The following is a 24,773-nucleotide window of genomic DNA, read 5'->3' as shown; positions in this document are numbered from 1 at the left end:
AAAAAGGAAAAGTAAAGGAAGGGATGCGCCAAAAAGTGACAGTAAACTGCCTTCCGTGCCCTAACCATAGGAATGCGAACCTGCTTTGACCTTCTCAGTGGAGGTGGTTGGAAGGAAAAAATACAAAACCTGCAGAGGAATGAACGTAGTGCTGCTTGTCAGCAATTGGGAGGGAATTAGGGAACCCGAATTAACCGTGAGGAAAAAAGTTTTTTTTCTTCTCATTCCCATGTGGTGTTTCCATCCTCTTTGGCCTCGTAGACAGTATTTGGTGCGGGAGTTACGTAGCTTTTCGTGTTAAGTCCTGCATCGTTTCACCACTCAGAGCACTATGGCATGCACGTACATTGCCTAAGAAAGCCTCTTGCAGAGCAAAAAATTTTGGATACTGCATGGGTAGATGATAGATCTCGGGACAAAAACCTTCTCAAGCTATTTCACTCATATTTCCGTACCCCTGTTTTTGAATTGCTTTCTGTGGCATTTAACGTAAAAGATACCAGCGTGTTTGGTCCAAATCTATACAGATTTCTCACTATTTGTGTTCTCTATCCTTCTGTTTTTCAGTGTCTTTTAGAAACAATAAAAAAGTATTGTGAAATACGGTGTGATTTTAGATTAAATTCTAGCCTTTGGGCTACATTCCTGCAGTTCGTTGGAGTCAATTTGCTGCATTTCCCTGCATGTGCTTGGGGGAAAAGCTGGAGGCACTCATTTTTACTACTCATATATGGCCTACCTTTGGGTGATTTTTTTAGGACCTGTGATAAAGAAATGGTCTTTCTGAGTTATAACTGTTACTGATTCAGATGTTTATGTAATGTTCTGTAGATTGCTTAAATAGAAAAAAAATTACTTTGAGCTACGCATCTGTGATCATTTTTATAGGCTTTGGTAGCCTTTTTATCCAGTGCATTCTGTTTAGAAGTAACAGAGCAATTTTCCTCTAGAATTTTATCTCTGATTTAAAAGGCCAGAAGAGAAAACACATACTGTAAATACATTTTCTTCCATGATCAACTTAGAACATATCTAGTCATTTTGCATTGATACTTTTGGCTTTAATTTTCCTGGGTTTTTTGAGCATCATTGTCTTTACAGTTCTTCTTGGTTTTTACTGTATCATTCTGTGACATTGCACGTTGTTGTATTTGGTGATCTAAAAATAATTTTGAGTCATGGATTTCGCAGGAGATGCTGTTGCACGTATTTAAGATGGTCTTTTCATGCGTGCTTTTAACATAAAACACAGGGGCCCTTTAATTAGTTTATAGACATAAATTAAAAATTGGACTGCAGTAGTTTTCACATTATTTCATTGTGTGAGCTTGGTAAACAGTAAGTATGTACAGAAGCAGTTCTAATACAGTAGGTACAGCTTGTCAAGCCGTTTTTAACACTGCAGATCTTGCTTAATTCTAGCTAAGAAACAGGTTTAGGAGACTGGAGTGTTGCATTTCACTTGTGAAGCTTCAGGCCTGGATCTTCTTTTATGTGCTCTGCAGATACATTCCATTGGTCTCTGGTAGAATTACTCTTGGTATAAATAACATGAGAAAAGTGTAAGACAATTATTTTGAAGAATTTATTCCCGTGTATTTCCTGAGTATATTGAAATCAGTCCTGGTTTTGACAGGAGTGGATCCTGCAGTCCTAGGCAAAACATCCACAGGCACCCAGGGCATGTGTGCTGAGTTCAGTTCCTTACCCCAGCCACAGGCACTGGGAGTGCTGGGATAACTGCATGGTCAGGGTGGTATGTGAAGCCCATGGTGGTGCAGAGGGTTGGCTGTGGGCCAGGTGGATGGCACCGAGCAGGCAGGATGTGAGTGGGCAGCCAGGGTTTTCTACTTGGCTTTAAGAGATGGGAAAGAGATGAGGTGGTGCAGCAGGGATAGAAGAGGTGAGGTAACATCTTTTTTTACACACACAGGTGCTTCACCTCTGTTATGGTCCGCAGGTGGAGATTGTGGTTTAGAATTTATAAGCAGTCTTGTCCCAGTCCAGGTATTTCTTGATTCCTGCTTGGATACAGCATCCAAATCTATGGAGAGGGTACTTCTGCATCAGCCCTATGAAGGCCAGCTGCTGAAACTTGGTGTGGGAGGGCATAAAAGTATTTATGCCTGGTGTTTCTTAGTCATCTCTCTCACTCTTTCTCTTCCTGGCTGTTCTTGCATAGTTTTCTATTACAGTAAATAAGATAGATTTTAGATTTGCCCAGTTGGTTAAGATGATGATGTGGGCTGGTCTTTATCTGGAAAGCAAGTACCAGTGCTTATCATAACAAAGTGTACTTGTAATAATTGTTTGGTCACTTTCGTATTATTGGAGATAAATTGAACTCCAGAGTGAGGTTCTGCATTAGGATCGTGGTATCAGTCACTGATACATTAAAAGCCAAGGACCAAGAGTGACAAAAGCAAAAGACTTTATCAGTTTTGTAAAACCCATGCATTTGCAGGCACAATAGCAAATAAGTAGTCCTTGTCAAGATCACTCATACAAAAATATTAAAAGGATAGTAAATGAGAAATTTTTAGAGTGGTCAGGACTTCTTGTAAGAGGAGCAGTGTAATATTTTCTCATTAAGGAAAATTTATTGCTGTTGTATCTCAGTGTACGTGACTCTTCAAAGACTTTGATTTTAAAGTGACTTGCAGTACCAAGTATATTCCTGGCCTAGTTTCACAGTTCTGTTATCAAGTCATTAATATGTTTACTTATGATTATTCAGGTGAATGAGGTTTGAAATTAATTGGTGTTTTTCAGGAAGAACTGTTTGCCAACAAAATAGTAGGCGACTTTTAAGCTCTTGCCTATTAAAAGAGAGGTGATTGTGTATTGCGTACATTTCAAAACCACAAAATAAATTTCTAATGCAGTTATATAAAGCACTCTAGAATTGTTAATAAGTAAGACAGGATAAGTAATTTATAGAGTAAATTATTTAACAAGTCACGTGAGCTTGTACTAAAAAAAAGGGCATGTTTAAATTCATTGAAGCTCAGAGCTGTTGGTATTTTGAGTCTTTTTTATTCTAGATTTTGAGGCTGTTGTAGATTTAATGTAATATAAAACTGTCTACAAGGATCCTCAACCTCTAGCCCCTTCCTCGTCAAAGCAACTTCTGGCTGTGCATCATTGCATGACTTGGCTGGATTGAGAAGTTATTTCTGGTGACTTGGAATTGTATAATACATGAGGCATCAAGCTACGAATTATTAAAGGCATTTTGGACTGTGGTGACGTAATAACTTCCTTTAGGAATTTGTCCCTTTTTTTTTTTTAAACTTCCTTTAAAGAGCTGGGTAATTGGTTAAGGTGAGTTAAAAGTAAGCACTGTGAAAACCAGTTTTGTAATTTCTAGGCTTTAAAAATACTCCAGGATCACAAAACATTGAATTTTGTATATGTTCATTTTTTTTGCTCCCAGGGAACCTTTTGTATGTCTTGTTCTAGATGTTGCCCTTGTGGTTTATGAGGACTGATAGGGCTCCTGAGGGCCTCCACTGAGGCTGTCTCAAGCAGGCTGAGACAAAACAGCTCATGAGGCTGGAAGACAGAAGCATCCTTCAGGAGACACTCAGTGCTGGGCAGGGTGGCAGGAACACTGTCTCTCCCTCTATGTCTTTGGTCACCCAAGAGTTTTGAGAGAGATTTGGGATGAATGTACTGAAATGAAAGATGTTGGTATAAATTCAAGGATTTGGTCTTGAGTACATTGTTTTTAAGAAACTTCCATTTTTTTCCATCCTAATGAGAAAACAGGGCTTGGCAGTGCAGCCTGTGATATCTTTAGGATGGCATTTTCCAGATTTCTCAGGTTCTATTTTTTCTTCATTATTTTTATGCTGACAAGTGTAACAGAGAAAGTATCTTAGCAATGTTCTGGATCGCTAATCACTGTAGAGCAAAAAATTTTACATAACTGAACATGGGCCTGATTTCTCCATTTTGGTTTTCATTGTAAAGTAAAGAGGGATCCCCCATCCTTTTTTTTTTTTTTTTTTTTTATTGCAGTTCTCTAGTTCTGTGTCTCCCATGTTTGTCATCTGTAACTACACAAATAGCTAAGAGTATGGCCATTAAGGTGGTAATCCAGATACCCTTGCCTGAGCAGGAGGAGTGTAGCAGGTAATGAGTAATAAAAAATGAGAAATGGAGCAAAGAACTGTAAAACTGCTTCAATGTGTTGTTGATGTTAGATGTATATTTAGCTTGTTACCTCTGTAAAACTGTTCTTTAAAAACTGTCCTTTAAAACGCAAAGCAGATTGTAAATTCACTAATTTACATGCATTTCGAATGGAGACATAATTCCGTAGAGGTTTGAAACCTTCTACTGCTTGGGTTGTGAATATGCTTTTTTACAGGATGCTGTTATGTTTCTGAAGATCTCTTCATCCAAATGTATGTAGTACATCACTGCAATTAAATTATATATGATCATATATAATTGGGACGCATCTTAATTCCTGTTTGATTGTGAACCTCTATTTTCAGAAACTGCAAAAGGCAAACCAAACTACTACCTGTCCTGAAATGTGTGTATGGAGATTCTGTGTTTTTACATAGATACTGTTAAACAGAACAATACAGTATCACAGGATCTCAAAATGGGTCAGGCTGAAAGGGACTACTGATGGGATTACCTGGTCCAACCTCCCTGCTCAAGAAGGGTCCACTAGAGCACATGGCACAGCGTTGTGTCCAGATGGTTTTTGAATATCTCCAGTGAGGGAGATTCCACAACCTCTCTGGGCAGTCTGTTCCAGTGCACACTAAAGTTCTTCCTCATGTTCAGGTGGAACTTCCTGTGCATCAGTTTGTGCCCATTGCCTCTTGTCCTATTGCTCGGCACCACCGAGGAGAGCCTGGCTCTGTCCTGTTGATATTGTTTGTTCGGATACTTCCATATATTGGCAAGGTCACTGATTGATCTCAGGGCTGAACAGGCCCAGCTTCCTCCACCTTTCTATGTATAAGAGACGCTCCAGTCCCATAATCGTCTTCATAGCCCTCTGCTGGTCTCTCCCAGGAGCTCCAAGTCTCTCTTGTCCTGAGGCACCCAGAACTGGACACAGCACTCCAGATGTGCCTCACCAGGGCACAGTAGAGGGACAGGATCACCCCGCTTGTCCTGCTGGCAATGCTCCTCCTAATGCACCCCAGGACATCATTGGCCTTCTTGGCCTCCAGGGCACACTGCTGGTTCATGGGCAGCTTGTTGTCCACCAGGTCCTCCTCAGAGCTGCTTTCCAGCAGATCAGCCCAAGCCTGTGATGTTGCCTGGGGTTATTCTTCTCCAGTGCAGAACCCTCCATTTGCCTTTGTTGAATTTCACAGTTCTTCTCTGCCCATCTCCCCACCCTGTCAAGGCTGCATCCTGGGGTATTGGCCACTGCTTCCAGCTTTGTGTCATCTGTGACCTGCTGAGGAGGCATCTGTCCCTCTGAGTCACTGCTGAACAAATTTAACAACACTGGACCCAGTATTGACCCATGGGAGACACTATTTGTGATGAGCCTCCAACTAGACCTTGTGCCACTGACTGCAGCTCTTTGGGATCTGCCAATTTTGGATTCAGCCAGTTCTCAATCCAGCTCACTGTCCACTCGTTTAGTTCACTCTCCCTGAACTTGCCTGTGAGGATATCGTGTGAGGCAGCATCTAAAGCCTCGCTGAAGTTGAGGTAGACAATAGCCACTGCTTTCCCCTCATCCATCCAGGTAGTTGTCCCATCATGGAAAGCAATCAGGTCGGTCAAGCATGATTCCCCTTTGCTGAATCCATGCTGACTAATTCTGATCACCTTCTTGCCATCCATGTGGATAAAGATGGCCTCCAGAATGAGGCACTCCATCATCTTTCCAGGGGTCAAGGTGGGGCTGACTGGCTGGAAGTTCTCTGGGTCCTCCTTCTTGCCCATTTTGAAGACTGGGGTGACATTTACTTTCTTCCAGTCCTCAGACACCTCTCCTGCTTGCCATGACTTTTCCAAGGCAACTGCAAGCAGCCCAGCTATGCTGTCTGCCGGCTTCCTCAGCACATGTGAATGCATCGCATCAGGACAGCATCTCTATGTCTGTTGCGAGTGTCCCGTTCCTGCTTTCACTTCCTGTGTATCTCTCCTGCTTGTGCTTCACTTTTGACAGGAGATTTTTGCTCATCCATGCAGCTGTCTTGCCCTCTTTGCCCCATTTCTTACTTGTCAGGATGCACTGGTCTTGAGCCTGGAGGAGGTGATGCTTGAACATTTATTGACCAGCTTTCTTGAACCCCTCTCTCTGCAGGGCCTGTTCCCATGGTAGTCTTCCAGGAAGATCCTTGAAGAGGCTAATGTTATCTCCCCTGAAATCCAGGATTTCCATCTCACTTGCTGCTCTGCTTCCTCCGTGCAATGTGCTGAATTCAGCAATCATCTCATGGTCACATTGCACAATTGTAGTGGAGTTACTGGAAAGCAGTCACACCATGGAAATTCTGCATTTATTTTTTACTATTTTCTTGTAAGAAAATTACCTGCATTGAGTGTTGATCATTTACAGAGTCTATAGCTGAAACTTAAATATTTTTAATACCAATTCAGCCATATATGTTTCTGTGTTATGTTTTCATTGTTAGGATAAATTCTTGGAGATCAGGTTTCAGGTCAGTATTCTTTTGTTCCTAGACAGGGCCTGAAGTAATGAGATTTTTTTTTCTTCAGAAGTAAGATAGGATGGAAGGAAGCAGCTCAAAGGTGTCCAAGCTATTTTCAGAGGCACTTTGACAGATTGTAATCTTTGAGTGGTGTAAGTTGAATTTTACTTTGCTAAAGCAAACTAGTCCTGATCTTGCAAGGTAGTTAGATGCTTTTCATTGCAGGGGGAAGCTGCGGCTGGGATTCTGGCCTATGTAAAGTCAGTGACTAAAATGAATGGAATTAGCGTTTCACCAGCATAGTTTAGAATACGTATGTGAAGGATGAAAGGAAGCTTGATTCAGGAATTTTCTTGCTTTTTTTAAGTTTGGAAGAGATGGGGCCTGTTGCTCAATTACTTGATGTGTTTTTGACTTGCAGATTTTTTTGCCTTTCATTGTATTTTCATTCTGTATGAATACTAAATACGTTGAGGTAAGTGGAAGCTGAGATTGAGTATTTCAGGAAGGAGCCTTTTACAATATTTTAGATAATTTTGCTTTGGAATGAACCTCCATGTGCAAAAAAAGTTGCAGCTCCTGCTATGAATTCATAGAGGATATATGGTTCATTGTGTACAATTGTCTGATATATAAATAAAGGAAAGGCAATGCATTAATCAACATTAAGTCAGTCCGTTGCTGAAATAGACAACAGTGAAATGGCAACGCTTCTGAGCTCCTTATGGAAGGATCTGTCCACAGAGCTGTAGCTGAAGCTGGGAAAGTCACCTATTTTTCCTCTTGGTTTGACAGGTGAGCCAAAAAAAATCTTCCAGTTTTAGATGTAAATAAAGTTAGTTTTACCTTTTTAATTTCTTAACCATACCTGTAAAACTAAGTAAGGCAGTGTTCAGCGGGTATCTTGCGGAGCACGGTTGCCCCATGTTGCACAATAAGATGCATGTGAAGAGTGCATAGGATGTGACTTTTCCCATTCTTTTGCAACAACTGTCTGGTTTTCTGAATGCCAGACAGTGCAGCAAGCATATGTGGATAAATCATGTGCACAAACTGGGCTTGTCAGGCTTACTGGGCATGGACTGGGAGACCTTTCCACAGCATGTGCTGTGGGCGTCATGCGCTGGACTTACTAATCATGTCTGGGACTGTCCCAGGCCTTGGCATTTATAATCTGGCAACTCCCTACTAACTGTGAAGGCACTTAACTCAGCTGGCTACTCTCCGCAATGGAGAACGCGCTTCTTCCAGGAAGTGATTCAGGAGGCTGAATTAGGGTCCCACTGCAAATTACCCAATGCAGTCATCCCCCTCCATCTCCACTGGCTATTAAGAAAACATTGGGGACTTAGGTCACTGGAGTGAGGGGCAAAAGCAAGACCTTTGTTTTAGCAAGCAGGGTCATACTGTGGAGTAAACTGATTTTGTGGTCCTAGGTAACCATTTCAGCATGCATGCAAAGAGCTGCTCTGCTAGAAGCAGAGCATGGGTCTGAATGAAGGTCTTGCATGTCAGCATCTTAACTGCTGGTCCTGTATGGTGTACAGATGTGGGCTTGCCTTGGTTCTTCCTGTCTGAGTTGCCTTCTTTGGCATGGAATATTCAAATGTGCTTTTGGGTCAGAGAGCAGGACAGTCTGTTTAGCTAAGAGGCTGTGATGGTTATTTGTGTAGTGAGACAGCTGGGTCCTGCTCCTGCTTCACTGAGTGCTCAATTAAAGCAAAAATGAGAGCAGCATAAACATTCTTTCAGATGGCTTTGTAAATATGGTATCTTCTGAGAGACTGGAATCATATTTCCTTAGGGAGAGGAAGAAATTGAACCTGGTACCTCTGGAGCATTATTTACAGCATTTCCTCCAAATCTGTGGTCTTCAACCTCATACAAAGATGTCTTCCCCCCCCCCCCCCCGCCCCCCAGTTTTTCCACCCACTAGGTGGGTGAATAGTCTATTGCATATTCATCTCCTATTCTCCTCTCCAGTCTTACCTCTTCTAATTTTTATAAACAGGTTTTGGAGCACAAGATGCATACAGTGATCTTCACCTGGTAAACACATATACTGTACTTTCCAGCTGGGAGCAGTTTTGTTCACTCCATGGGTCTAACTATGTAGTGTACATAAGCATATGCTTTAAGTGTTTTAAGTTTAGAGTGGTAGTAAGTAAGCATGTTTCTAAGACTCTACTGTGCACATATCACAGAATCACAGAATATGCTGAGTTGAAAGGGACCCTCAAGGATCATTGAGTCCAGCTCCTGGCCCTGCACAGCACCATCCCCAAGAGTCACACCACGTGCCTGAGAGCATTGTCCAAATGCTTCTTGAACTGTCAGGCTGGTGCTGTGACCACTTCCCTGGGGGGCCTTTCCCAGTGCCCAGCCACCCTCTGGGTGAAAAATTCTTTCATTATATCCAGCCTCAACCTCCCCTGACACAACTTCAGGCCATTCCCTTGGGTTCTGTCACTGGTCACCATAGAGGAGAGATCAGTGTCTGCCCCTCCCCTTTCCCTCATGAGGAAGTTGTAGATTGTGATGAGGTCTGTTCCCAGTCTCCCCATCTCCAGGCTGAACCGACCAGGTGACCTCAGCCGGTCCTCATACGGCTTCCCCTCAAGACCCTTCACCATTTTTGTTGCTGTCCTTTGGATGGTCTCTAATAGTTTAATGTCTTTCTTATACTGTGGTGCCCAAAATTGCACACAATATTTGGGGTGCAGCCATTGCAGACTAAAGTGGGACAATCCCCTCCCTTGACTGGCTGGCAGTGCTTTTGGCATTATTTATAAATATGATAAAATTACAACAGATTGCAAACATTTTGAATTGGCACAAATCCATGTAACATCAAGGCACCTAAATAGAAAAATATTAATGCTGGATACTACTTCTGCTGTAAACACCACTGCAAATCCTGGATCACGTTTGTGTGCTATGACTGTCTTGTTGCCTGAAGCCTATGTCATTTAGGGGATATGAAGGTAGCACAGGTGCAGAAACTACTTGCCTTAGAGTTTGGTGTGGGTGGACTCCTCCTTTCCTGCTCTGAACATTTCTTCCAACTGTTTGTGGCACTCCTGTCTGCATTGAGATAGGGCAGTTGTTCCTTCTCTTGCATGGCTTGGTTGCATGAAGGGTTTTTGCCTGTTTTAGAGCACTTCTGTGTGTTCTCATGACTTTTAATGAAATTGTAGCAGTGTTGCTCTTCACACTGAGTGTCTAAGATAGAAGGTTTAGGAGGTGAGAGTCCCAACAGCTGGAGGTATCCTCAAAATGCTGATCAATCTTGTATTTGCAGGTGAAGAATTCACCATCACCATGTATGTCTTGGGACAGGGGCAATGCTGCAGAGGGTGTGTAGGATGGAGGAATGCTGGAAGGTGTGTCTGCTACTGGGATGCAGTCATGAGAACCATAAGCAGAAACAGGCTGGAGAATGAGAGATATACTACTCTGCTCATAAGCAGTGACAAAAACTTTGAAGGTAAATGAAGAATGCTGTGAAAGTAGTGGTGGTGAGGAGAAGGCAGCTTTGCAGGGGTAGTGAAGAAGGTTGAAGACTGTAGCTAAAGATGTCACCTTGTGAAACAGGTTCATGCAGGGTAAGAGTTTCATTCAAAGGCAAAATGGTAGAGAAGGTAATCTAAGACTTCAAACTATTCAAATGGAAAAGAAATGCTTACAAAAGAGTGTATTTTCCTTATACTTTAGAAGTATACCAACAAATACATCCGTGAGCAGGCTTTAAGTACAAGTTGATCGCAGTGTAGAAGGAGCATTGCATTTGTCGCATAGCAAAACATACAGAAATACAAAGAGAAAACTGAAAGACATAGGACAGTTGTCTGGGTGTACCATTGTGACAGAGAATTTGCTCAAAATCAAACTGGCCTAGTACAAGGGTGTGGAAAGTTATGGAAACAGTAGCAGCAATGTGGCAGTCAGCATGAGTATTAGAAATATTCTGGATTCTGACAATTGCGCAGAAAGCGTAATAAACACATCACTATGCTAATATATGCAGTGTAAGTAAGAAACTACTTATGTTAAATGAAGAACAGGATTCCTCAAGTAGAATAATGCTGATGGAAGAAGCTGTGAATTCCAAAGATTGGCCAACTAAAATGAGAAGTGGACTATACAGTAATGTAAATAAATGTGATGAGGTGAAATAGGAAACTGTGAAGAGCACATAAATGTGAAACAGTGAAGAATGACTGTGAAAGGCAATACAAATCGTTGAAACGCTCTCTGAAAAATGCATTGGCTAAATTTAAGTGGTAAGATTGATGTCAACATACAGAAGGTGGCAACCTGTTCTAGTGCTAGAAAGAGGTAAATGTCAGGAAAGTCAGTATCATGGAAAGACAAAAGGACAACCCATAACCCTCTTGGAATGTTTCAGTAACATAATGTGAAATTCTATTCATGTGTGTTTTTCATTAAAAGACAAGAATCTCTTGGAGAAGACACAGATCTGTGGTCAGGGCTACACGAGATATTTCACAGGTATTAGAAAGGAGTCTAGGAAACCAGTTGTGAACCATGGCAGCAGATGATATCATTTGCGGAATGGAAAAACGTCTACCAGTTGGGTTCTCCATGTAATATTTGCACAGAAAAGGGGTAGAGGTTATGACCGTATGTAGTCTCTTGAGACTTAAATAAAAACAGAAAAAAAGAAACTTTTTGCTGGTTTATGGAAAGGGGAATATTTTTTGAGTTGCGAGGAGTCAAATTGTTCAGCAAATTTAATGTATTAACAGGATATAGATGGATTTTCCTGGATAGATGGCTTTAAGTTTTGCAGCGTTGCTCCACCCTTTGGAAGTACTGCTTTTTGATCTGTATCTGGCATGAGGTCCACTGCACGCAGTGAATGAGACAGTGGACAGGGTAGCAGGTGAGGATATAGGTCTTGATGATCCAACAATCCAGAGCAGATTGATTAGAGTATTTGATATTCTAAGAGCCAGTAATTTTAAACTGAAAAAAGCCAAATATTAATGTCAAACACTGAGAATTGTATATGTGGGAGAAGACTGACTTCAAAGGAGATTTCAGAAGGACTTTCTTATGTTGAGTGAAAGAGTCAAGGAATATTGAACATGTCAGAACCCAGAGCCAGGAAAAAAAAACTGTTGTGGGGGATACTGATTTATGCCAGAAGTGCTATCTAACTCTGAAGGATGTCCAGATACCTAAGACATTTTTTCCAGAAAGTCGCTGTCTGAGTATGTGCACCTGAAAGGAAGAGAATTCCAAGGTTTTGACAGCAACCAAGAAGCTTTAATATTTCGATTCACTGAGAGACTTAAAAAGATGCATGTAAGGGATGGTTGTGTGAAATTCTACTGTGCTTTTGTGGAACTGATGTTTTTCCATTCTCATTTGCATCAAGGCCAGTGACAGCTATAGAGATGGTGTATGCAAGTGCTGAAAAGAGAGTATTTGCATTACTACTTTTTGAAGAGTAGGTGGTTCTGCGAGAGAAAGAAATGTCACATATATTTGTATTTATTCATTCCTTTGAGATGCTCTTTCGTCCTTGCTAGGAAATAATAACATAATCAACAACAACAATAATAATAAAGAATAGCTTTATGACTGCTTTCTGTTGAGAAATAATGGAAGGGCACATTCACTACTCTCCTCTTGTATGTTAATTTACTGTGTCATTTTTAGCATATATATTACAAAGGGTCTGTACAGGAGTTTAAGCCTCTTCCTAGCAATCTGCATAAATTATTTCATACACAGGGGATGAAGACGTGTTTTGAAGATAAGTATAACATCAGAGATTAGGATATCTCTTTGAGAATAAATAGGCCATTTTTTGGCCTTCTGACAATAAAAAGGAATATCAGCTTTTCCAAAATACCTTTGCTAAGGAAAAACTAATCTGTAGCTCTCATGTTTTCCTGGAAAAACATCAAAAATTGATGTCTTGATGAAATACCAAATGTACAAACTTGGGGATCTCAAAGGGGAGGCCAGGTCTCTAAATTGAGAAAATACTTAAATAAGCTCTGCATGAATTTGGGGGAAAGTAATTCTGAAGGTGGAACTCATCAAGGGCATAAATATTAAATCTGGACAGCTGCATGAAATGTCTTAAGTTTGCTTGATTCGGTAGTCTGCTATCTGAAGAGAAAAAACCAAGCATCTTGAAGCCAAGCCAGAAACATAAGTAAGACCAAGGATGTATTACATTTCATTTTCCCTGCCTTACAATAACTTTCTGTAAACTTTGCATTCCAGGCATATTCATTTATTTTTACTTTGCCTTCATGCTGTAAAGTGGGAACTAAGGTTGGCTGGCAAACCATAGACTTCCCATATTCCAGGCAGTTGTAGTCATAAGCAAAGGTGTGGATCTGCTCCTGCAGTGCCAAAAAAAGAGTGGTATCTTCACTGAATTCCCGTTTTCTTCTGCTTTAAACTGGTGGGTTGGCACTAAGGTTCAGGATGATGGCTTTGGAGAATCAATTTTGCAATGGCAACTATGTGCTACTAATTGGATAATAGTATATTGTTGTGGAGCAGAATGTCTGGGCCCTGTTGCCTCCTGGCAGTTGACACAGCCGTACATCAAGAACAGGGAATTCTTGAAATTAACTGATCTCTGACCTTGCCTGTGAGATACTGAGTTCCAGATTGTCCTGAACAACACATTACCTGAGTGTGGGATGTGTGTAGTACAGGATTTGCTCAAAAAAAGGGCATGCCTGTGTAAAGAAAGATCCCAGAGCTGATTATGTTGTTTCCAGAGCTGCTGTACTGGCATGTGGAGAGCTATTTCCTGTAGTCTTCTGTGACTTATGGTTAAATACTCTAAATGTGAGGAAAAGACCCTTAGGGAACCTGTGATAGTGGCAACCAGTTTTTCACTCTTTGTGATATACAGGGTGATTCACGGTTTAAAAAAAAAAAAAAATACCACTGTAGTACTTGCTCAGAATTTGTCAGGAGACACCAGGCAGCCAAGGATGGAGTCAAGCACTGGTAAAATTGCTGAATGCTAGGTAAGTCCACCATGGATTGTCTCAACACATCTCAACACACTGCATCTTTCCTGAGTTATGGCATGCTCCTCTAGCAGTAGAAGTTCTGTTTCCTGAAGTCATCCTCGTGAAATCTTGCACTTACAGTACCAGATGGAGAAAGCAAAATAGAATAAAATAATTGGAGTAAGCTTGTATATCTGTAGAATACTTGTTGGATTTAGGTGTCTATATCATGCTCATTGCTTGATAGAAGTTTCCTTCCTAAAGGAAGGTTGGTACTTTGCAGAAAGGTTTCTTGATTGAGCAGAGGTTATACCATTGATGCCTACATCTGTCTGAAACTTTATGTTCCCAATATGCAACACTGTGTAGCTCTGTGTTTCATTTTCCAACTGTGAGTTCATACCACTTCAGCATTATTTTAAACTTGGTTTCAGAGGGGCTACAAATAAAACCCATTTGAATATGCCAGGTTTCACCAAGTGATGTATCAAGTTTACAAGTTTTACGTGATCTTAATGCATACCAATGAATCGGCCTACGTTTGTTGAAAATGCCTCTAAGTTCTAGCCTACCTTTTGATGAACTTGGTATGACATTTGAGTTTGTAAGAAGATATGGCACTAGGGAAGTTTTCAATGTTTAATTTTCAGTGTTAACATACAGCTCTCACAGTAGTATAGACTAGGGACATATGTGACCTGTCATTAAATGGTAATTCATCTACTGACAGTTCAATGTCTGAAGTGTGCTGCCTTTGTCCCCTAAAGACTTAGTGAAAAAATAACTTGGAATATAAAGTTTTCCCAAAGTTCAGACACATTTCACCAGTGAGTATTTATTAATTTAAAAAACATTTTTCCCCAGTTGTATGAACTAGAGCTAGACATATAATTGTTTTATTTTTTGTAGTGTTAAGAAAATATGCTTCCCATAAAGGGAGTTTCTGGCAACAGGAATACTTCTTGAGCTGCACTACAGTGTTGTTTGCTTGCGTCTATGTTGTTAAGACCAGCATGTGCTAGTTTTTTTTCCAGCATGTCCTTACAGCTCCAAATGGAGTATAGGAAATAGAGTAAGTATGTTAGAAAGGCATATTTCTGCTGGCCATTTTTATTCAGGTTAAGGAAAAGATTTGAAAGTTGGCATGAAATGCTTTTTTGAAATTACTACAGAATAAAGTAATCTAGATGGCTTTAAAAATCAGAACCCACTTTCTCTTAATGCTCTTGCAGTTCAGAAGTTGCTTCACTGATGTTAAACATAATCTGTAGCCTTTCACTCTTGTAATGAGCAAAAGTGAAGACCACCCTCTTAAAGGAGGTCTTATTTGGAGGAGTTGACTCTTATAGGTTAGGATTTTAAGCTATTGTTTCCAAAATGTTGTAGCAGTGGTGAAGTGTGTGTGACACTATTCATTAGCCACTGAAGTGTGACGAGATCAGCGTGGTATTGTAGGTTGCAATGTGCATCCTAAGTGTGTGATTCTGAATGCCTTTATTAGAATTAATCTGTAGTTTACAATGGGGAGATTAAGTTAAAGGTCTGAAGACAATTGTTGTTTACTGATTACTCATTGAAGGAAACAGTATTTGTGAACCGATACGTGTGGTCTGTATACTGCTATCCAGCCAGGTTCTGGCAGTGCTGCAGTGCTGTTGTGTGCAGTGGGAGCTTCCAAGCTCTTCAGGTGACTTCAGCCAGCCGTGAGTCAGTATGTTTTTCTTTTTGCTACAATAAAAATGATCAGTTAAAGAATAGGGTGGATATTCTTAAGGGCAAGCAGGCAAATTACATTCCTCAGTGTCGCCCACTGCAAGTCAAAGCTTTTAGAGTATTAATGTTTGATGATAAGTAACATTAAGGTAGAGTAGTTGTGAAGAAGGTAAAAATAGACTTCAGTTAGGGAGAGGTTTTATTTCAGATCTCCCTCTAAATTAAACCAAAGAGCAACTTCCCCTTACAGGGTACAGCTACATCATTCTACTCTTTTCTTTTTCACTGCTATGACATAGCTGCAAAGGCTGAACTTGAAACAGGCTTGTTAAGTGAGTAAGGAAGTGTAAGAAGACCTGTTTATGGTAAATTACATCTGTACACTCTTTTTTCAAGGACTTCCAACTGCGTGAACTTTGCTTTACTGTTGTGTTCTGTACCAAGAGTTTTTACAAGTGTATTGCAGAGCAGTTACTGAGTTAGTTGCACTTAGACAAAAATTCTGGGTCCCAACCAGTATGGCTGCGGAAAAGCAATGGTTTCTTTTGGTTCTTTCAGCTAGGAACTGGAATAACAAATCATTCATCTTAAAGAAACTAGTACCAGCTCAGAGTAAAGAGTGCCCTCCTCTCCCACACATAGAGTTTCTTCTAAGGAATGCAATAAGAGAAGGAAAGAAGGTACCATAAACTCATGCTACTACTTCCCAAATATAATCTGTTTGGTCTATTCCCTGGTGGACCAATACCAATCTTTTTATACAAATTGTGTGCTCATACTAAGATTTTTGTCTGATGTAAATTGTGGTAGCTTCATTGGCTTCAGCAGAGCTGAACTATTTTACACTGAGGCTTAACACAGGATGTAATACACTAACAAATTTTTGTGCAAAACTGTAAGTTATGTCAGGTTCTGGAGTTTCTTGTAGTGAGTGGTTCTGGTTAAATGTTTCGTGATTAAAATTGGAATGTCAGATGTGGATGGGTGATACTTGTGTTTAAGTGATGGATCTGTATTTTGGCAGTGTTTGTCAGGGTTTTGGGTTTCTTTTATGGCTTAATTTTTATTTAGTGCAACCGGTTATTCTGTTTCTTTTCTTTAAATCTGAGTCTCTTCATACTCTGTGTTTCACTGTCCGTTTTCCTTAATTCCTGCTCTTACGTGATTTCCATATCTCTGTCTGACCTTGAAAGGATTCCTGTTGTTTGATAACTGAGGACAGGATGAGGAAGGTATCTTTGAAACCTCTTGCATAACTTTCTTTTAGCGTTACGAGGTCCAAGTGACAGAGAAGACGATACTTAACTGAAGAATGAGTTCATGTTTAGAGGAAGTATGATCATTGACTTGCAGGACTCTTAGATGAAAGAATTGATAGATTTTTATATACTATTTCATGTTACTTGGCAAAATATGTAAACTTACCACCTCACAAAAAAGCAAACAAACAAAATAGATTAGTAAATGCCAAGATAGTAGATCAGGCTGTCTTAAAAATTCAAGAAAGGAAACACAAAAAACAAAGGACTCTTATCTTCTAATGGGTACACTGTGTTAATCTTATTCTGAAAAGTCTTGCAGGGCAGCCGATGTCATATGATGCTGTAGTAATGTGCTCCATCTAGCATCACGCATTGTTTTTTTATTGGCCTTCTTTTTCCCAAGGGACAATGGATGCCATTAGGGGAAACTTTTTACTTTTCCTGGTGCATGGTGAGAGCATAGCCCAAGTCAGCACTGCAGCTTTGGAGGAGAGCCCAACCCAACTTATGGGATTCTCAGGCTTCTGCTGGGATTTAGAAACACAGTGAATTTCTCTTAACACAATCAGCTGAGGTACATGGATTGCCTTTGAAAAGAGCAATACACTTTCTTACTAATTCATCAGAATTCCCTTTAAATACATTCTAAAAAATGCTTAGAATGAAGAAAAGTTTTCTTCTAGCAAAGAAAGACTAACTCATTTTAGGAGAACCCACATCTTTGGTTAGTTTGTGATGCTTATGAAAACACATGTCAATCTCTGTTTAAGTTTTTCTGGGACTGGGCCTATCTTTTGAAATGTGTGGACTCTTTAGCAAGGCATGCCTTAAATCAGGCATACTTTTCTGCCCGTAATGTCAGAAGAATTGCAGTTTCCACTTATTTCTTCTTCCTGGACTGTATGATTTGCAGGGTGAAACTCCTTTCTGCAGAAGTAATGATACATTTGCTGTGAACATTTTAATTTCCAGTCTGTGGGATGTCACTGGATATTCATAGATCTCACATGGTGATAATACAAAGACATGCCTGCATTCTTTTAGGCAGAGGTAAATGATACGTGAGTGGACTCAGCTCTTTGGTCTAATATGGCAGTTTCTCTTCTCTTAATTCCTGCTTGTGTACATGAAGTACAAACTATTTTCTCAGTTTCCCCATTGCCACACCCTGTAAAAAGAACTGAAATTACTTTGTGTCAGGGAAAAACTAAGTGTTAGATGTGATTAAGTTAACAACACAATCGAAAAGACTGGGGAAGTCTGATTGTCCCTCATTGTAAGTGGGGATAACTTCAGTACTACCTTTAAACTTGTCCACTTTGTTGTTGTTAAATCCATGAGGAGACATATGTTTTGGAGGATGGCGACATTGTAATGCAGCTTTATTTGGCCTTCAGGTTGACTTGCTTTCTTCATTTCCCCTGTGTAAAACTGAGCTGCTCCCCGTCCCACAAAGTACCATTTAAATGATGAGGAAGATTTTAAGGAGCACGTCTGCTCTTCTAATTAGGACTTTGAACTAATTGCAGTAGGTCAGCAATCATTACTGACTTTCATACCTCAGTGCATGATCTCTGAGCAGTCAAAGTCATGGAAGGATCCACTTACTTCTATCTGTTTTGCTTTTTCAACAGTTACATCGCAAATCAGCGCAATTTAGAAAGTATCAATGACAATGAGGTTGGATTTTATGTTGGACTTAAAAATCTGTGAGTATGGGATACATTTTATAAAGCTGTTTTTTCTGTATTTTTTTACAGAAGCATGTAGAGACCTTATCAAACTGTATGCCAAACTTTGTGTGTTACTGAGGAAAGTTGTAAATCTTGCAGATGAGCCTTGTAGAGATTTCATCCCAACTCTTACTTTAAAAGTTATTATCATTACACTTCCCTTTGTATTTTAAATACAAATTCTAACAGCTTTATTTTTTCCCAGGACCGTGGTGGATTCAGGCTTAAGATTTGTGTCCCGTCATGCTTTTGTGAAAAACATGAACCTACAATACATGTGAGTAAGAACGGTGTCTTCATTCTAAGTCAAAACTGCCCAACTCGTGTTAATTTATTTATTGTTAATTTACTTCTATCTCATACCATTCGCTTTATTAAAAAATAGTTTAACGAGACAGACTTAGAATGGTCTTCTATCATTAATTGCCCTTAAATAAGATATATTTGGTAAGGGACTGGCGGATCATAAAAACATGTGTGGAAGGACCATCCGGTTTATTATCCTGTCTCTAACAGGAGATGTGTTTTGTGATAAGTAACGTAGCAGAAAGAGTACCTGTCTTGAAGGTATGATGTCCACAGTGTGCATCACTCTCAGTGACACAGGTTTGACTAGCTCTAGTCTGATTCAATGAGTTCTGATTCGATATTCGATGAACGTATTTTAGCAGCTGCAGTGCAGGAGGTGCATGCATGGAGCACATCTAATATAATTTGACCAGTGTATGTGCCCAGAGACTGTGACACAACCATGAACCGAAGTCCTGGGGTTGATTCACTTTGAAAGCTCACTCAAGATCAGAAGTAATGCACCCAGAGCAGAATATAGGAATGCTGTTGCTTTCACACCCAAATGTGATTTATAGTTTATGACCTTCAGGAAGCAGAATTTGTACCTGTGCAGCTTTTTGACTGTTTTCCTAGATATGTTATGCTTTAGCAAAGGCTGAACTGATCAAAGTTCTCTTTCTAATACAACTTTTGTGCCTTCTAGTGGGACAGACAGAGTAGCTCACTTTGCTGCTTACATGGGAAACTGTGGATGTAGTCCTAAAAAACACTGAGATCATGTGAGTGGCTCAGTTCCTCACAAGTACCCTGTTTTAGCCAAATATTCCAACTGTGTGCTTTACTCCATACATCTTCAATAGATGGACACTAACATGTATTAGCATATAGCTGAACCCTTTGCTTTTATCCTAATGAGGTTGGGAAGACATAATGCCAAACCCTGGCTTTGTAAGATACTTCCTTGTAAAAGGAAAGAACTGTTGAATGTAACACAGGGTTGATTTTATTGCTTTGCTCATGAGATGAAATCCCTTTCCGACCTGTATTTTCCAAGGAACAGCAGTTAATTTGTGTAAGGAAGTGGACATGAATGTCCATTTCTGCTGTCCTTAATGTGGTACAGTCACCAGAGGAGTGTGAACCAATCTTGTGAGCCTGTGAAACTTGTATTACTTCATATAGTCATTAAAAAAGAACTTCTGCTGTAATCAGTTGGTAATATAAGGGAAGTATGTTCCAGAGTAAATTCAAGTGTTTGCCTGTGTAACAGTTGCTCAGTGAGTTATCGTTGTAAACTATGAAACTCCATAAAGCCAAATGCATGTGCACTGGCTGTAGAAATAGTAATAAGAACATACTGTTTCAGGGACATATTTGCAGAGAAAGATTTAGTGACTCTACTGGGAGAGAAGTGAGATTTTCTCTCTGTGCAATGAGGCAGAACAAAGCAAATTCAAGTCTGGGATCAAAAGGAATTCTGTGGTACATTTTTACATCTTTTCCCCATTACCTTAGCTGCTGGGGGGGAATCTATTGGAATACTGTATATAGATTAGGATACTGAATCTACTCATCTTGAAGGTGCTACAGAGAAGAGCAAAGGAACCATAAGGAGCCTGTAAAGCAAATAATATAAGGAGGCTTAGAGCCTGAGTATGTTCAGTGCAATAAAGAGAAGATTGAAAAGGAACATACATCATTGCAATAGGACAAAGAATAATGATTTGAAAATGAAAGAGGGTTGATTTAGATTACATACAAGGAAGAAGTTTTTTACAAAAAGGCTGCTGAAATGCTGGCACAGGTTGCCCAGAGACATGGTGGATGCCCCAGCCCTGGAAGCATTTAGGTTGAGGTTGGACAGAGCTCTGAGCAAGCTGGTCTAGTTGAAGACAGCCCTGCCCATGGCAGGAGAGCTGGAACTAGATTAACTTTAAAGGTCCCTTCCAACCCAAATTATTCAATGATTCTATGCTTCTGTGCTCATCTTATCTTTAAAAGAAGAGTAATTATGATGAGGAAAGCTATCAGTTCTCTCCATGACCATGAGTACAGTGTGAGAAGTAATGAGTTTAGTTTGGAGCAAGATTAATAGAGTTTTGGAAGACCTTCTCAGCTGTCTGGGCAGATGAACACCACAGAAAGTGCAGCAACTGGTAGGATCCTCTTGAGAGGCTTTTTTGCCTGTTGCCTTAGGGAAATGGGTTTTATGCAGTCACAAAGTGTGTTTGTCCCCAGTGGTTGCTTCTAACCAAAAGTTACTCAGGTAAAAAAAAGTTTTCAGAAAACTGACCATTGAACAGAACAGAGAGATCCTATTAACATTACCACTTAAGGGAAAAGTATCACTGTACATATGTGAGCTGCTAGGCTTTACAGAACCCACTGGGATAAGATGCCTTTAAAATGTTTCAGCCATAGGAAGAGCTGCTGCTGGAGCATGCAATCAAACTGGGAAAACGTATCTGCTGGTAAGCAGACTTTGTTAGAGCTGTAACTCATGAAGCTCCTTGTTAGAAACAAATTAGACTGACTTTACATCTCTTCTGTTGATGTAGATGAATTCTTTATGCAGAATCCTTACATTATGAACCAGGAGCTTATCCAGTCTCATACTATGTTTTCTTTTGGTGGGGATTTAGTCATGTTAGCAGACATAGGATAAACCCAGATAAGATGGAAAATATTAAGTGGCACCAGCTGCTCTAGATGCACAGGACAAAGCAGTAAGTATGGAGGTATTTTTTACCAAGGCTAATCTGTTATCCCTGCAGAATGTATTTGTTTGTTTTCTTTGGCAAGTCATTATGCACATTAAAAGGTTTCTGAAAGCCCCAGTGAACCATGGCCTGTTGTCATCAGCAATAAAAATCCTGTTGACTACTTATCAAGGAAGTATAGCTCCTGTTGTGGTTGGGACAGTGAAGACTATTAAGAGCTAAAATAACTTCGTTTTGCAAGGGTAATCTATGAGTACAGGTCTTTGAGAAGTCTTTCGTTTTATTTTGGAACAAATTTTTTACTATCCCATAAAGAAAACCAAAAGCATTTTTCTGAAGATTGATGTAACTGTATAAGCATTAATTTTGCTATGATACTGTTACAGCTTTCTTTTTTATTCTATGAAAAATCATTTGATGTAGTTAAGGAGCTATATTATATGAAAGTAGTATTTATTTTATGAATCATACAAGAGTATCAGTTTAAAATAAACTTATTAACACACATTTCCTTAATCCCTTTTTTGTCATTTCCTTGTTTCCTTGGGAAAGCTTATGTAGTCCAGGTATCTTTTGGAAGTTATCTATCGTGAAAAGATTTGAGTAATAACATAAACAATAGGAAAATAAATGTCCTAATAGATGCTACTAAAGTAATTAATAGCCTTGCTCATCTAATTCTGGTGTTTTCACTGCTCATAGACTCAAGTTAGCCAACAGTCTCGTTTTAGTAGTGCTGTAGTTAATAAACTTATGTGCTGCTAACAGTAATTTAATGGATCTGTGTAATACACACACGTTGTGTATTGTCAGTGCCTTTAAATGTGAAAACATTTCACAGCAAGTGCCAATTTACAAAAACTTTCAAAAATAGTTGTTGTTACCTGCCAGGCTGCATCTAAGAGTATTGCTAAATCAAAGATTGTGAGTGTAGTGTATATATACAACTCCAGGTATTAAAATGTGTTTGTATGTCTACACTGTTCAGGTTTAGGTAAGGCAACCAAAGGAAACCATTTGAGACCAACCTTGCTGCAGATTTACCCTTGCTTGCACACAGGGCTGGTTCCAGCCATAGGCAGAGCAGGCTGCTGCCTGTGGAGCGGGATTGAGTGCAGCAAAATGGCCATTTCTTCACCTCTTCCCCCCAATTCTCCTTAGATCTGTTCCCTCCTCTTTCTTGCCTTCCCTTTTCAGAAGCACTACAGATGATAGAACTGTCCCCATGTTGCTAGCTCTGTAAATCTTTGTGCAGCTTCTCAGTCTGGTTTTGTTCTACTCATATTGCCACTGGTTTGCTTTTAGCTGAATTAGGGCTAGCAAATTTAAAGTGAGCTTGATATTTTCATGTAAAATACAGGCATGCTTTGATTGAATTTGGGTCCTCCCCTTGAGTTTAGCTTTGGAGCCAGGCTCTGTACTCCTGACTTTTTTTTCTATAAGAAAAAAACTCTTTAGAACCTCAGATGAATTTTCTTTGGGCTGCTCACCATGGTCCTTTTATGTGTAGTTGAATTGGGGAATTAATTAATATTCTCTTTCCATGAAAGTGGAAGTGTGATCATTAACTACTTCAAAATAAACCTGGCAGTGATTTTTTTTTCACTTAGCATGAATTAAGGAGACAATGGTAGGCATCTCTGTGGTCAATGAAAAGTGCTCACTTTATAAAAAATATATAGAAAATTAAATTTACTGTCAAAGTATTTCTTAAGGCGATAAATTTATAGCAGTGGTCTGCAGGTAAAGCCCACTGTGTATCTGCTTGTCTTTTGGGAAAGGTAGGATTTATTTGATCTGCAGGTAGGAGGGGCAGGTGCATGCCTTCTTTGGCAGTACCACAGGACCCTCCACCTGTGCTGCTTGTCAGTGTGGGAACAGGAGGGATTCTCCTGCGTGGTGAGTGAAGAGTTGCCCATGGAGGGAGAGGGTTTGATGTTGCACCATGCTGGAGGCAAAAGCCCAAGTCAGTATGAGGATCCAGCTTCTTTTATTCAACCTCCCAACACAGAGCATATGCATACAAGGAAAAAACACATAGTGACAGTTTTTGCTTAAACACAACTTCTGTTCTATATGCAAATTGTGCTTTAATGTTGATTTATCCCATCAGGGTCCATGAGACATTTCCACCAGCACCTGCCGTAGGGCAGTGCAATTCACCTGACTAATGAAATAGTAGCTCCTCTGTTTTGCTCTCACACATGAGGACCAGTCAGTTTGTAAACTTCAGGCTCTTGTTTGCCAGAAGGAATCAGTGATGAAATATAAATACAATCTCTTTAATTCTGGTTTAAACATTTGTAGAAGATCCAACTTATAATTTATGTGAAAATTGTCTTGTACTCAAAGTTCAGTGACTGAAAGTTGGGAAGTAGACACTGTGTTCTTTAGTCAGATTAAAAAAAAGAAGATATTTAATCCCTGGTTTTAAATGCAATGCAACTTTAGTGTGGAGCCCCTAAGGCGCCTTTATAATACCACATAAAACTCATGGTATTTTGGCTCATAGCACTGATTTGCACTTTACTGCTGGCAGTTAAGCAGTTTATTGCTCTCACTATCTTAAATCGGTAGACTGATAAGACTGTACAAAAACAGCATTATTTTGCTTTGAGGTGGAGAAAGCAGTTTTGTAAGCTTATGAGGGGAGGAGTATTTCTGATTCAGATAAACATTTCTTTGCTCTGCATAATGGGAGAGGACCTTCCACTTAATTACCACTGGAAACCATAAATGCTTAATTGACATTAAAAAGCCCAATATAGGCATTTTACAGTTTTCCTTTTGATCTTCCGTGTGGGTGCATATTGCACATGCAATTTGAAAAGAACAACTAAAAAGCTCTGATGTGGATGTGTGCTAGCATGTGAGGAGGGCTTACATGAGTACAGAGTTTGGTGCAGCATCAAAGAAAGGGATACACCCATTTCACATGAATAAATTGAGCATATAATTAACACCTGGACTTTACAAAATACTTTTGACACACAGTTAAATATGCTGCTTTTCTACAATTGACAAAGTGCTAAAAGTGAAAATATTGATCCCTGTTGAGTTTGATTTTGAATGTATTTGATGTTAGATGCTGACTGAATTCAAGCTCTTGAAATCCTTCAAACCATAAAGTAAGACTGAACATTATCCTTTTACAACTGAAGTCAAAGGACTTTTAGAGCTGGTTCAAGTTCTTAATTACTTTTTCAAGAGACACAAACTGTATTTTTAGTGTAAGAATAAGCAATTCTAATTAATGCAATGTTTCTCTTTTGACATAGCAATTTATCCAGAAACAAGCTCTCAAGTTTGTCCAAGAAGCCTTTTCGCCATCTGGGTTTGTCTGATCTGTAAGTTGTCATTTCTTGAAATACAAGTTCATTTTTGGCTGGAATGGAAG

The 24,773-nt window shown here is 39.8% G+C and overlaps 1 protein-coding gene across 2 annotated transcripts in view; it reads left to right on the top strand.

Annotated features, from left to right (window-relative positions):
* The first annotated feature begins 10,112 nt into the window (after window positions 1-10,112).
* Window positions 10,113-24,773, top strand: part of NTRK2 (neurotrophic receptor tyrosine kinase 2) — a 189,538-nt gene continuing 174,877 nt past the window's right edge. Inside the window, exons 1-4 of one of the 2 annotated variants that reach the window (XM_017740421.1) lie at window positions 10,113-10,131; window positions 18,267-18,341; window positions 18,571-18,642; window positions 24,655-24,723. In XM_017740421.1, coding sequence (XP_017595910.1) covers window positions 18,626-18,642; window positions 24,655-24,723 — 86 coding nt within the window. In that variant the 5' untranslated portion in view covers window positions 10,113-10,131; window positions 18,267-18,341; window positions 18,571-18,625. Of the gene's footprint in view, window positions 10,132-18,145; window positions 18,165-18,266; window positions 18,342-18,570; window positions 18,643-24,654; window positions 24,724-24,773 lie in introns of those variants that run through there. The other variant, XM_017740420.1, reaches the window with a different exon arrangement.

The sequence above is a fragment of the Corvus brachyrhynchos genome, unplaced genomic scaffold, assembly GCF_000691975.1.
Source record: "Corvus brachyrhynchos isolate BGI_N302 unplaced genomic scaffold, ASM69197v1 scaffold37, whole genome shotgun sequence".
NCBI lineage: Eukaryota > Metazoa > Chordata > Aves > Passeriformes > Corvidae > Corvus > Corvus brachyrhynchos.
The sequence above is the reverse complement of the archived record's forward strand: the minus strand, read 5'-3'. Positions and strand labels throughout refer to the sequence as shown.